The sequence below is a fragment of the Chenopodium quinoa genome, unplaced genomic scaffold (assembly GCF_001683475.1).
Source record: "Chenopodium quinoa cultivar QQ74 unplaced genomic scaffold, ASM168347v1, whole genome shotgun sequence".
Lineage (NCBI taxonomy): Eukaryota > Viridiplantae > Streptophyta > Magnoliopsida > Caryophyllales > Amaranthaceae > Chenopodium > Chenopodium quinoa.
The window spans coordinates 2,901,554-2,916,491 of NW_018743448.1; the positions used below are offsets into that span (position 1 = coordinate 2,901,554).

A 14,938-nucleotide genomic window follows, 5' to 3' on the forward strand; every position below is an offset into this window, starting at 1 on the left:
ATTTTAATTTTAGATGATAGACTTTCTTCTAAACATAATTCCTTCCCACCCCCCCCCCCTCTTGCTTTTATCTTATTGATGAAAAGCTTTTATCTTATTGATGAAACACTTATCTTGGCTTTACTAAAAGTCATAACGTTGCATCTATTAGAAGGAGGTAATAAGATATAATAAATTCTTACCAAATAAGAATGCATTGTAACTAATCAAAAACAAGTGAAAAAAAAAGTGTTTCAATTAATCAAAACAGTGGGAGTAAGATTAAAAACAATGCTAATTTGAAATGCTATTTTGCTTCTTAGGTTTTACTGTATTGGCGACTCTTAGACTTTGATTATCCTTGAAAATTACTTTGTCCCTTTATGTTTACCCCATTTGACTTCTCACAATTTTCAAGATATGTCTTTAGATGTAAATTTCTTCTAAATAGTTGATGCAAAAAATAAAAAATGTGATATCATAAGAGTAGATATTAAAATAAATTCAACACAATCTCACCTAACAATATATATATTTTTTAATTTTTTTTATAAATTAGTGTTAATCTGTGGTCAAATTTTTTCTAATTTGGCTCATAAAAGTGCAATGGAGCAAACTAAAAGGGATAAAAGAAGTAAATTGTAATAGAAAAAACTAGGGATTGCAGGTGGAAATTATGCATTTAAGGGACCGATATCTTTGCTCAAACATATTCATTAAAAGCACCAAAGTTTATTGTTTTGGGTGCTATTAAAGATAGTCACCTTTTTTAAAGGTAAGAAGAAGGCTTTATCAAGTCGGAACCTTTCACAAAACAACCCGACTCACGTAACTGGGCAATGCCCTTTGAGATTAGGATTGTACTAGTGTATCATATGGTAATGTATACATGCTGTTTGGGGTGTATTTAAGAGATGAACAGAATACATAGATTGTAGTAAGACAATAAGTTGCTTATTGTTTTGTGAAAAAAAAAAAAAAAAAAAAAAAAAAAAAAAAAAAAAACCTTATACATTGTTTCTGGAAAAAAATAATAATAAACGAATTTAGAGGGGGGAAAAACCTTAAAATAGGTAAAGGGGTACTCATGTTTCTTGTATTTACAGTTTTTAAAGTTAACAAAAACCTGCAGCATACACCTGAAAATCAAAAATATAAATCTCATCAATCTAGTGCATAAAGTGAAAGGAAAAGTGTTGTGGATGAAAAAATTCGAATCAAACAGAAGATATAACAAACAATGATGCCAATAATCAATGTTACTCATCTGAAAAGATTCAGCAAAGAAACATAGCGGGAAGATTAAAAGAATCAAAACTAACAAATTTATGAGAGGATAGGTTTTAAAGATGACAATTCATCTAGAAACAAGGACAATATGATGTTGCACCAATTCAGTTCGAGTCTCTTTAAGTCCAAGCACCTCCATTTCAATATGTAATAATGTTTATGTGTGACATCAATAAGGTAGATCAATACTCTCAAACTAAAATAAATGCTTATGCAGTCAGCAATGAAAATACACACTCTACAAATTCAGAACTTATTTCTTCATATAAATTAAAAAAAGGCTTCCAGTTGTTTGAGAATTTAGATTGATCAGAATTACAGGACAATCTATTAATCAAAGGGCTGGAGATCTTGTAGGCAATTTAAATTTACCTGTTAGAGCTGATCCCATCGTTAGTGATTTCAGTTTAGGAGTGTGCTGTGCAAACTCTGCGGTGTTTCTTCCTAAAAATATACGGAAGATTTTGCTGCCTGTTTGCCAGTAGAGAAAAAAAAAATGAGTAATATAGCTTAATATAAGCAATGGGACACCAGATTTAGTTCAGAAAATCCTATATTATATAAAGACATGCCTTCAAGTAAAAACTCATATAAACATTAATGAGATGTGATACCACAAATGTTATAGACTTCATCTATTCACCTTATATACATGTATTTGGTGCTTCATGCCACTTGTATCCTCTCATTTAGAAAATGTCAGCACTGCCATAAAGAAAACAGAAACAATCAAATTACAATCTTTGCAAAGCCATCATGATAAAGCCTTGGAAAAAGTAATTACATCAAATTGTAGTTTTTCCTCAATCTTCTGGGATTGTCTAGAAACAAGAGTGATGCGGTTTCAGGGTTCCCAGCAAGCTCCAGTGACTGTTACTCCATATGAGCTACATTTCTCATGTTCTAATCTCTTTTATGTACACAATCATACTTGAATTAAAATAACATGAACGGTATAGGAATTCTCTTGTCATAACAGGATGGAAATCCAATAATGATAATTGCCATCCCTTCCAATAATAATTAGCCGCAAAAAGAATTCTCATTGACTGCTACTCCCAAGAAACATAAGATAATTGATAGCCTTGATACTATTGTCAACAGCTTGCAATGAGTCTCTTGTCCATGTGAGGAACCAGCTGAAGACATGAAATGATTTCTGGTCCATATCACCACATGCAAGCAAAGGATGAAACCCATTCACTTTTTACCTCCTCAAGACAGTTCCACAAAAGACATAACTTCCTCTGGACAACATGAACTGCCAAAAATAACTGCTTAACGACTGATTGTTTCCTTAGCAAGCCGAACCAAACGCAGTAGCCCATCAACATCATAGAAATTGAAATCCAGAGCTCTCTTAATGGAAGTGATTCCTCCCTCTTTTAAATCTGCCCGACTCATGCTAACATTAGCAGCTGCAAAAGCAATGCGTGATTTTCTTGAAGCTTCCATTGCAGAATTTACATCCTGAGCCTGCAAAAGATAAACCTTATCAAGGCACAACATCAATCTTAACTTTAGAGAAATTTACAAGAAGATAAAGTACCTTCTCTAAGCCACAGCACTATAGGGTATATAAGAAAATTTTATGGAATAGCTTGTTACTGATTGAGCTCATTATAGACCTTGATTTCAGTTAAACCTCTAATCTTGGTGTTCAGTAATTAAATAAGGTCTGAGGGCAAGGGAAATCTTAGCTGATAAAAAATGAATTTCACAAGCTAGTGGGATCAGCTAAGCCATTGATAAGTGATAACAATTGTTGGTGATGACTAATGAGTGGTGTGGTGATGAAAATTTACGAAAAAGATGTACTTCTAGAGGTATAATTGCATAATTATGGACTTTTAGTATGCCACTTCCTAGTATAATTATACAAAGTCCCCATTGGTAAGTGATAACAATTGTTGGTATGACTAATGAGTGGTGTGGTGATGGAAATTATGAAGATAAATACATCTAGAGGTATAATTGCATAATTATGGACTTTTAGCATGACACTTCCTAGTAAAATTATACAAAGTCATCACCATTTATTATTACCTACAAGAAAGTTTGTAAATGCAAGGTTTTGGATCCTCGCTTTGACTTAGGGGACGTTTGCTGAATAACTAGCTAGCAAGAGACAAGAGTCAGCTAAAGAATATGGTTAACGGTTTGGTTGTAGGAGCTTCTCCATTCACCAGTGAGGTTGTAGCAGTTGATGCTATTTTGGAATGATATAGTCATCTTTTGTTCAAAGAGAATAATAAATTGAAACATAACTATGCAATGTCAAGACTCAACAGTCCAACATGCTTTAAGATTCATGAAACATACAAAGAGAAATAAGCATATCTGACTTTGAGCGGCATGTTAAATATAATTCCAACTTTGAGTTGACGCAATATAAGTTCAACTTTCAAGGGGATAATCTTTAGCATGATCCAAGGTTAATTTGCAATGTTTATTGTCCAAAAAAGTCCTTGCTTGTTTCTATCTTCCTTCATACCCTTAGCCTGGTCCCTCCCCACTACCTCTTTCATACACATTCACTCTCCCCCTATTTCCCATTAACTCAAAAAATGTAAACCACCACCTCATCTCCACCACCACCCATACTTTCCCCAACTCTCCAAACTAAATTCAGCCCACATTTTACGAAATATGAAATATGACTGTTTAGAGATCAGAAATTAAAAGTTAATATCACACTTTATTGTTTTATGCGCAAAGTTTTGTCGCTAAATATATTAAATTCCGTAATGAAAATCATTATGAAAATTACATATTTAGAAAATATGCATTTATACAAATCTAATAAGACATCGTTAATTTTTTTTCCTTATGAATTAACGTACATATAAGGTCAAAGTTTAGTCAAATCTGACAATTAAATCAAATCACATCACATCAGAAGAAGTAAGTTCAGATAAGCAAAAATAAGGCAAACTAAAATTAGCCTAAATGCCATTGGTTTGGAACTATGCAATAGTTCATAATCCTTTAGAGTGAAATCATTTAGGAAACCCAACCCCCCACCCCCACCCCCCCCCCCCCCCTCCACCCCCTCTTAGGTTAGGATAATCTGAATTCATTCAAAGTTGGGATTCACAAAAGATAAATGATTAAAATTGGAATATTTAGAATTATTTTTCCAAATATTAGTTATTCAGGCTGATATAAACAGAATAATTATTTCAGTTTCAAGGCAAGTAACATCTGGTTTCAGTAGCATAAGTAGATACACCATTATTTCAGACAAGAACCAGGGGAACTTACAAAACTAAGAAGCCTAGAAAAGTTTGGACGGTTCTTGGCTGCAATGACGAGGTTTGCTGCAAGTTGAGGTGAACCACCACTTCTGGCCTGAGCAGCCTTGTCCCCATTAGCATTGTTGTTTAAGTTGTCAATATCAGAGGCAGATGAAGAAGGCGACTCTCCTACACATACAAATTCAAAATTAGTGGCTTCTACTTTGCTAAACATCAGTAGCAGCAGCTGATCAAGGACAAAAATTGGACAGGGGTCAGTATTTATGAAAATGATCAATGATAAAAAGCTACTAGAAAGAAGCAACAATATAATACAGGTTGATGTAAGGGTTTTGACCACCAGCCCTACTGCCCTTAACCCCAAACACAAGTCAAAAATAGGGCCTATTGGCAGAAACACCGCTGGTGGCAGTGAAGCATAAAAACATAAAATTGTTCTGCTATGTATTTTGTCATGAAGATGAAAATAAATAACTAATTGAAAGTCCCAGAATATCGAAAGCGGATAAAAAGAATAGAACAAAAGAAAAAAGGAAAACAAGGTCATAAGTACAAACATATTCCATTACCTGGAGGAACCATCTGCAGAGCAGCCTGCAACTCATGCCTATCTCTGCTTGCAGTAATATGTGAATTATAAATTACCCTCATATATGCCACTTCCACACATTTGTATGCCAGTGCAGCAGTAGCCATGTCTTTCATCTTCTCAAATTCATGGGCACAAAACCTTTTTCATTTGGGGAGGAGAAACTTTAGTTAGCGAACATAATAAATCAAGAGGTATATGACTACATATTACTAGAGGTTATAGCAAAGTTGAAATAAAATAAGGAAACAATCACTGCAGACACTCAGGTCAATAATTCTAAGCAGTACGTGTGTGTGTGTGTTATAATAAATCAACAAGTGTATATTACTAGAGGAAATAATTTACAGCAAAGTTGATATAATGTGTTGTGTGTGCGCGCGCACATGCAAGTTCAAGTTCTCTGAAATTGCAGACATCAGATAACCACAGAGAGATATCAAAGGATGCATGAAGCACAACTAATTCCTCAAAATATCTGCCATATTAGTTGAAACTATATGCCACCCAGTATTAGAATGCTGGAAATAATTAGTCTTAGCAATTCAGTGCTGTGCATCCAGTCATATGATACAGACAATATTAAGAGTGAATATGTGATCGACTTGTTTACTTACTGGCAAAGCTTTGCGGTACTACTATAGATTTGCTTAGATTGAGCAATATCTGCATGTTTAATGTTCTCAGCCTTTCCAGATTCTAGAAGGGAGGCTCCATGAAGAAACTTCAGTGCTGCTTCAAAGTACATTGCTATACTTTCTGTTGGACTCGAGCTCTGCAACAGTCAGCAAATAACACCAATTTAGAAAGAAAGGATACTTTAGCGATTCTTCCATTTTCTGATTTCTTTTCAGAGGAGAGAACAAAGACTATTATCACCTTCAGTCGATCAGCCAAGTGTTTGAGGTTTGTGGCTTCTTTAATAGCACTGCTTGCAGCTTGACTAGAAGAATCCCTTCTAAGAGGACTTGGAGCATCCTGATTCTTGTTCCTGTGGCCATTAGATATTGTTTGCTTTGACAAAATATGAGTTCCATTCTGACTATCAGCTTTTTTATTCAGTCTGGGTTCCCTAGGAAGAGCATCAAGACGAGCATCACTGGCTGAAGTACTGGCCTTAATACCTTGCTTAGGTTGCAGATTATCTAACGCCTCCTTTTTCTCACCATCAGAACGCAGCATATGCCTGGACTTCTCTTTTGCAGATATTGGTACCAAGTCCTCAGATTTATCCACATCAAACTTCTTTGAAAATCTTCTCTCATCAAATTCTGGCTTTCCTTCAGACTTTGGAAAAGAGGGTTCTTTATTGCTCAATATTGTACAATTCATATTCTTATCAGCACTTGACCCACATTTCTCGTCAACTTTTACTTTCCTGTCCAGTTCTCTCTCTTCATGAGCTATTGTATGATTCAGTGAGTTCTCATATGAGTCGGACATCTTAACTTTGCTCTTCCCAGAATTAGATTTCAAAGTTTGATTCTTATCATTGGAGAGTGAAGGAGAATCCTTACAAGATTTTCCTGAGTTTGAAATATTGGCATCAAGACGGAGTTCACCTCTAGCTGCTGTTTCATTCACACATCTATGTGAAACTTGTGTCTCTGAGGGGAACCCATTATCTAAGTTCAAATTTTCAACGCGGCTGTTACCATTAGTCAGCTGTAAATCTCCTATACTTTTGTCTTGCACGCCAATCAAATTTGAAGAGCCATGAAGTGTGCCTGTTGCAATTTTATCGTTCAGTATAGCTCCAGATTGATCATCGTTGCCATCATAATCAACAGCAGAGCACCTTGTAGGACTGTCTGTTGCCACTTTGGTGGCCTCTTGGACGTCATCATTCCCTACTGTTACTTTGCACCCAGATATGATGTTATCTTGATTTGGAATTCTCAAGGGAGAAGAAGAAACTGATTCAACAGGTGAACCTTTTATTTCCTGGAACTTAGATTTGACTTTAAGAGATCCAGAAATTTTTGAAGAGCTTGATGTAGCTGCCATAACAGGATTTGCACCTACTGAATCCTTTTGCACAGACTCATTACTAACCAATCTGTGTTGTGAAACATTTTTAGTCTTCTTGTCTGCTTTACCATTTCTTTTACTTGCACTGGAATCTTTTCCTTCTGACTTGGATATCCTATGCCTCTTCCTGCTAGATTTTTCATTATCATCCCTCAATTTGCCAGAAGATGGAGTAGAGTTTGGAGGATCCTTGAAATTATCACCTTTTCTCTTCTTATTTCCACTACCAGACTTGCTGACATGCATGGAACCAACAACTGGAAGGTCCTCAACTTGAAATTTTGATTTGCCAAAATAATCTGGACGGATGCTATTGATGTCATCCTTAGAGTTCTGAGAAGCAAAGAATTCTAAGTCAGATACCTGATCCTTTCCAGATGTACCAGCTCCCAGCCCATAGCCTGAGCTAACACCCAAAGTCTCAAAACCTTGATCATGGGCAGCTACCCCATTATCCCCACTTTGCATGCTACGTGTTTTACTTTTCTTAGAAGTTCTAGAAAAATCTTGATCAGATTCCCTTTTGCTTTTTATTTTTGGGTTCTTAGCATGACCTGTGGGAACACCAAGAAAATCAATTCTCTATAAGAAATAAGAGTGCTAAGATCAGAACAATTAGACAAGGATACTTGACATTTAATACCTCCATCAGAGTAACAATCCATTCTGTGCTTCTCTATTTTCTTATGTTGACCAGAATCTGGATATGTATCACCAGACTTAGCTTGTTGCTCAAGATCTAGTCCGTTCATGTGGTATGGCTCTTTTGCTGAAAATTGCTTCTTTATAGAGCTTGGAGGCTTTTTTGGAGAATTTTGGAAAGATGACTTTGACGGTTTTCTTACTTTACTGGTTATTCTCCCAGAGTTCATAATATCAGCTGAAGTCATTCCAGGAGGAGGGACATGGAAATTGTTGGTTTCCTCCTCACTAGCGCTGCAACGGTTCATATCAGGCCTAGAGATAAAATCAAAATTGTATAAGAACTCAACAAAATTTTTGAAATGTGAGAAAAATTAACACCAGAAATTCTTTCCTGCATGATAGCCCATCAGCCATCTCAAGCCAAAAAAATGTTTAAAAGCAGTGTGAATTGGATGAAAAGCAAGGAAACATAGATTTAATCTAAAATGAGCTTACAGCCAGGTCATCATACTGCAGTCCCACTTATCAGGAAGGTTGTCAGGTTTACAGCCAGGTGGGAAAACTCGCCATTTCTGGCATTTGTCACAGCCAACCCAATCAACATTTGCTTCATTGCTAGTAGGAGCTGTTTCAAATATAGGGCGGCCATTTTCTGGCACAGGAGCATCGGTAGAGTGCCCTTTAAGTTTCTCCCCGAAAGTTGTTCCCTTGCGTGTATCCAAGGAACTTGTCCTCTCCTTAGAATTGTTCTCATAAACAAAGCTGGTCTTGTCAACCACCTCAGAGGTCTTCAACATCTCTCCAGAAGGGACATCTGGGGAGTCCATTACATCACCTTCTTCCTCATTCATCTCTCCAAAGAAGTCAACATATTGACCCATGCCTATCTTGGAATCCTTTTGCACTTCAATTCTACAAGCAGTTTTCTCAGCATCAGTATACTTCATGTCTTTCAGCAACGGAGCACTATCTTCATTAATTTCCATGGCTATTTTTCCAGTAGCAAATCCACGAGCTTGACTTTTCTTTGGTCTTTTTTCATCACCAAACGAGAACTGTCCATTCCCACAAGATACAGCCATAGCATCATCACGGGAAGTAAATTTGTTGGTCCCTTGATTTACAGGATCTTTCAGTCCATTCTTTGAAGCCTTTTTTAAATTGGAAGCACCAGTACTGAAATTAGTAGTACCATCAACTGTTTTAAATTTGTCATCACCAACTTTTTCTGAATCGGTCACCATATTGTTTCGGACTTCAGCAGCTTTGCTATTTGAGTTATTTGCAGCATAGGATACCTTCCCAGTTGATTTCTCACTTAAGCTGACATGGACAAAAACTGGTTCTAAAGGCTCCCTCTCTGATGTATCACTGAAAACTGTTTGCTTCAAAGAAGCTGTTGGAGAGCATCTCACATCACTGTGAGCATTAGATAGAAGGGGAAGTTTCAAAGCTTTAGAAACAAGCTCATCACAAGAAACAGCATCAATGTCTGTCTCCTTCAATTGGGAACCAAAACCTATATTGTTGTCCTTCCCATCTCCCTTATCTTGCAAAGATAACCCTTTTTTATCCAACAACTTCATGTTGTTCTCAACAGAACTTGTCTTATCTTTGATTGGAAAAGTTGGGTGCCCTGTGACAGAATTTTTTAGTTCGGCCTTGGAGGAAGTTTCAGTAAGAATGTCTTGCGTGTGTTTTGGCCTTTCACTCAAACACATCAGGTCATCTGGAAGAGGAGACAAAAAGCAACCTCCTAATAGCAGGGAGGATGTCATCATCTGCCCAGAAATATAATAGAGATCAATAAGAATAAGAGAGAAAAAGTAATTTTCACAAGAAAAAGTAAACAAAACCATGAACTCACTTGAATAATTTGAGTTGGAGACTCGAAACCATCAAATGAAAGTCTACAAGACAGCCCTTCATTATCCATGGGGCTATCATCAAGTGATGAAGTTGGAGAACCATCAAGTCCAAGACCACTATAGATTGCAGCATTTTTCTTCACTGACAAATTATCTGAACCCACTTTAATTCGAACTTTCAGCGTTTTCTGATCACGAACTTCAGATTTAGTTGCACACAAATCCAATGACTTAATGGATTTTTTCCTCCCATTTTTTCTACTCAGGTCATTTTGGGGTAATGGCTTGTAAGGAAAAGATGAAGCAGAACCAGTAGAAGCAGATCCTTGTTTTATTGAATACGAGACATTGGCCGGAGCAAGAGATTTATGATGACCAACCTAAAGACAAGTCCGACAAATAAGAAATATCCAAAATGGTCATTTTTAAAACTTATAAACAAATCAAAAGTAAAGACAAAGCCTTCTATGCATATGAATAATGTTTTCACCAATAAATTTAACAAGAGATACGTCATAAAACAATATAGTAAGAGTACCTCCATTTGTAATGTATTTGGAGACTGGGGAGTAATATTATTTTGAACTCTTGGTGGACTTTTAGATTGAGATCCAACAGGTGATCGGCGATAAGTTGGCAAGAACGAACCATATATACCATATTTTGCTCCTGAAATATCATGAGGCAAGGATAATGAATGTGTCAAATCTTTCAAATCATAGAAAAGAGTAGATGGTTAGTAATAATTGACTCACCCAAACTCTCGGCTGAAACCACCCCTTCAAAATCTTTCTTAAAGTGACCCAGTACATCTTGAAGTTTATCATCCTTGAAAACACAATTAAAATATTGTCACCAATAATATAGTGTACAGCACCAAAACAAAGTGACAAACCGAGTCGAAGTCGATAACAAGAATGGGTACACAAATGACTTGTATCAGAAAAAAGAAGCCAACACTCATTACTCTATAAACGAGACATAACACTGCCAAAATATTTCACCTTGAAAACATCCTGCATCCATAATTCATTACTGATATAGTTATTGACAAAGTTAGGAAAAAAAATTCAGATCCCTAAAGATTTATCTTCATCTCTGTGTGAGCGTGTGGCATTATCAGATTTCTATTTTGAAAAAGCATATCTAATCGTGAAAAAAAAAAATGAAAAAAGGGAGTACGGAGGAAAAGAAACAATGGGTACCAATTCATCCTAGATCATTTGTCCCCTATTAAACTTGTGACTCGCAATTCTGCCACCGAACTCAGGAGGTGGAAAATCAATTAGGAAGGAGTTTTTGGATTTTGAAATAGATATCTGAAATAGTTGCTAGCCATCAATCATTCTATCCCAAGTCACAAGCTTATATTTGTCATGAATTGGTATCACGGGCCATAACAAAAATTTACCATGTACTTAAATAAAGAAAAATTCACCATCACTTATGCAATTGACTTTAACATGTGGCTGAGATGAGGGAATAAATTCAAAATAGGGATAACCTTGGTCCATCATTATATGCCATACCATCATGAAAGGTGAAAAACATAGTACTACTATTAACTTTTCTCAAATACTTACTTTTAACCACCTGATAATGAAACTGACCGATGTCACTAAAAGTTTAACTAAGAATTAACAAAGATAAGTCTCTGCAGTAAGAAAAAAAATTAATTCCTGATAATGCAACAAACTCTATTCATCTGTAAGAATTAAAAGCAAGTTTATTCATCTGTTCTACTCTATCAGAACCACATGTGGTGATCATAAAACTACAAACTCTCACACTCTTTATCCAGCAACGAGATAATGCTAGGAATACTAATCTTGTCAATCATGATCAACTATGCCATATTGTTCTGCAATATACTAGCTTAATAGACAGTATGCTTTCAGTAAGTTTGTAGTTCCTGGACCATCTTCTTTAATCACAACTTGTTTTGAGGTTCAACGTGATTGACTTCTAAAGCAATCAATAGACCTAGATAACCAGTATGTATTGAGCATCAACAAACAAGTTATCTATGATCACCTATAGTTTACTTAGTCAATAGTAATTAAATACTTAGAAAAGCAAAATAGTACATTCTTCTATGACTTGTAATAAGAATCTTATATGTTGGACGCTGGTTAGTTAATAAGTAAATTCCTCCTCAATTAAGATATCAGGAAAATTAAGAAATAACGAGCACTTCCCTGCCATTTAATTAGACAATTACATTGATTGGTATGTATGGTATTAGCATATAAGGGTAAAATCTTGATATACCAAATAATTCTCGTTATCTCTCCTCATAGTCCTTTTCTAAGACAGTCTGCTATTCATTCAAGATATAGCCTTATATGCTATCCTTCCAAATGGGGGTGCATTCTCATATGTTTGACAAGATAAAAGACTATGTTTGACAAAGCAAGAGCACACTATACAAGATATTTTAGTAGTTCCTCCAAGATAAAAGACTATGTTTGACAAAGCAAGAGCACACTATACAAGATATTTTAATTATATTAATTTGAAAGTATCATCAATGGACACTTTGATAAGCTGTCAGATATTGAAAGGTAGTAAATAACAAATAAATGACTCCATACAGTTAATAGATAGAGCTAGCACTTCCTTTTGCTGCTCAAGAGTAGCTGGTCATAAAATGTGCAGACAAGCAGATCTAGATTTTTTGGAGTTTAGAGTAAGTAGTAACTTCCGTTACGAAACTTAGCATGAAAATCATCAACAAGTTGAGGGAACCTCAAACTCTCCCCCTCCCCCCCCCCCTCTCTTCCCCACCTCCCCCAGCATGAAAAAGGCCAAGCATTTATTCAAGGTCTATCATTCGATGGCATTTCACAAAGTTTTAGCAAGTTTGGATCATTTTAATCAACCACCATAGTCCATAAAATCTCAAATGTAGTCGGATAGCCTAGAACAACTGTTGTATAGTTCCTTCCAACCTCCAAGACATATATGTGCTACTGGCACTTCATTATAAAGCATCAGACAATCAAAGAAGATCAATGTTTCTTCTGTGGTCCACACCTATTATTAATCAGCTATAGTCTTTGAGAAGTTCCAAGTTTTAGTATTTCATCAACTTAGGAAAGTATCCCAATTATCAAACAAGAAATATCCTCAACATTCAAGCACTGAGGTAAAATCCCACACTTTATATCATATATCATCTCAAACTTAGTTCGAAACCAATTATTCTCAATACACAAAGTTGGTTTCAAATTTTACATTCACGAAGAAACGCTCACATTCACTAACATTTGATCGAAACTAGCATCTCCATTCTCATAACAACTGTGACTTCATTACCCACATGACATACCAAATTCAACACCATTCACCCACTAACAAAACCCCATCAAAAATGCTCCTACCTCAACCTCGAATACCTAAGTATCAATTGTAGCTAACTAATACAATAACAAAGAATTATACAATTATAAAACAAATAGATTCTGTTAAGCAAAATTTCAATGCTTACTAAAGACTCCTGATCTAAAAACAGCTTAAAGTAGAAGAGCACCATATAATTGAATAACAAAATTTGCACAAAATTAATCCATAAAATCAAAACAAAACCCAATAACAATTAAACTAAGAAGCTTACTAAGTAAGAAAGGGCAACATCAGGGTCAATGCTTGTATCATCATCATCGTCTTGGTAAGAGCAAGCTTCTCCTTCTTCAAGCTCAGTCTCAACCTCCATCTCTCTCTTATTATTATTACTGCTAAATCTCTGCTCTAATCCCTTCCTCCCCAAAGAAATCATCTCAGAAACGCGAAACGTTTCGATTGACAAAAATTACTCACCAAGCTATTTCACAATTTCCCAGAAAATAAAATCACAAATTCTATTCGACCCATTGAAGAATATCGAAATCTAGAAAACCCCATTAGTTATTTCACCTTATTAGATCAAGATCAATAGCTGAAATCCAGAAAAAACCACCTAATTGAAAGGAAAAAAAAAACAATAAAATAAAATAAATGAATTAAATTGGGAAGAAAAAGAATAAATTTTTCTGGGTTTTTTGAGGGTAATTTAATTGTAATTGATCGAAATTTGAGGAGTATTAAAAACCCCTTTTTAGTTGTGGATCGTAAAATTGACGATCTGTAGGAGCTGGAATTTGATTAGCAGAGATGAACTACGGTTTTTTTGGTGTAAAGCAGCCGCGTTTTTAATTTTATTTTTCCTTTTTCTTATTTATGTTTTAATTTTAATGCCCCCACTTTCTAAAAATTTTGAAGGTAAAAAATATTATACTAGTTCTCCTATCTTCTTATTTTGTCAGAAGTGGGCCGATCCAACTAGAGAAAGAGGAGAAAACTAAATTTATGGTTCCCATAATTATATGTTTTCATCATAATTTGCTTGTTTCAATTTTGGCTTCTAGCATTATACCCATGGTTTAATCGATTCGGTCCAAAATCGATTTATAAAATTCAATTTTACCTTTAATATGTTCGGAGAAATCCTAAAAGATTAAAATTATGAGGTATTTCGTATTATATATTAAGATTTCAGAAAGACATTAACCATATTTTTTATTATTTTTTTTTTATGTACTTATAAAATTGATCCAAATCTATTCAGTCCGGGCTATGTATTGCTTTTAATGGTCCAATTTCGGTTTAATCATAGCACAATCAGTCTGGCCTTTAGATTTAAAAAGTATATTTATTATGAAATATTTGTGGATGACTATTATACCCCTGTACTCTCTAGAATATTCTAGGTGTATGGTTTAGGGTTCTCCGTATAAATAACTTGCTATTGTATATGTATATTTATATAAATCTCCTATTATATGAAAGGATACACCTCTTCTCACCCAACCTCTCATATCTATTCTCTCTCTATTTTACAACACGTTATCAGCACCATACCTAGGGTTTTAGGTACTCTACGCGGAATTTCATGAATCTCATTGATACACATTTGATACACACCTAAACAGCATCTCATGCATATACAAATAGAAGATCACATAATAGTTTAGAATTAAATTTTGATGCATGAATTCCCAAGCTTTCTTCTACCTTTTTGCGAAGATTAGAGCCCCAATTGTTGCTCCTCTATGACTATTTGTCAGAATCCACCTCCTTTCTTATGTATTCTTCTTTCTTTTTACTTGTATTTTGCTTTTGTTTATCTTTCTAGGCTTTTCTTTAAGTTTTTTTAGGCTTTAAGTAGAATTATTATGTTATTGTCAATCTAGTGTTTACTAGATTTCCATTGTAAATTCTATTTAAAGCTCTTTAGGGAG

At 35.2% G+C, this 14,938-nt stretch overlaps 1 protein-coding gene across 1 annotated transcript; it reads right to left on the reverse strand.

Annotated features, from left to right (window-relative positions):
• Positions 1 to 803: 803 nt before the first annotated feature.
• LOC110739301 lies at positions 804 to 13,934 on the reverse strand. Its single transcript, XM_021919766.1, has 14 exons — positions 13,276 to 13,934; positions 10,415 to 10,487; positions 10,198 to 10,328; positions 9,659 to 10,039; positions 8,287 to 9,572; positions 7,790 to 8,103; positions 5,995 to 7,700; positions 5,733 to 5,890; positions 5,096 to 5,256; positions 4,534 to 4,694; positions 2,054 to 2,745; positions 1,913 to 1,974; positions 1,642 to 1,740; positions 804 to 1,118 (listed from the first exon to the last, which is right to left on the reverse strand). The coding sequence occupies exons 1-11, from the start codon at positions 13,435 to 13,437 to the stop codon at positions 2,548 to 2,550; spliced, it is 4,731 nt and encodes a 1,576-aa protein (XP_021775458.1). The 5' UTR covers positions 13,438 to 13,934; the 3' UTR covers positions 804 to 1,118; positions 1,642 to 1,740; positions 1,913 to 1,974; positions 2,054 to 2,547.
• Between the last annotated feature and the right edge of the window lie 1,004 nt (positions 13,935 to 14,938).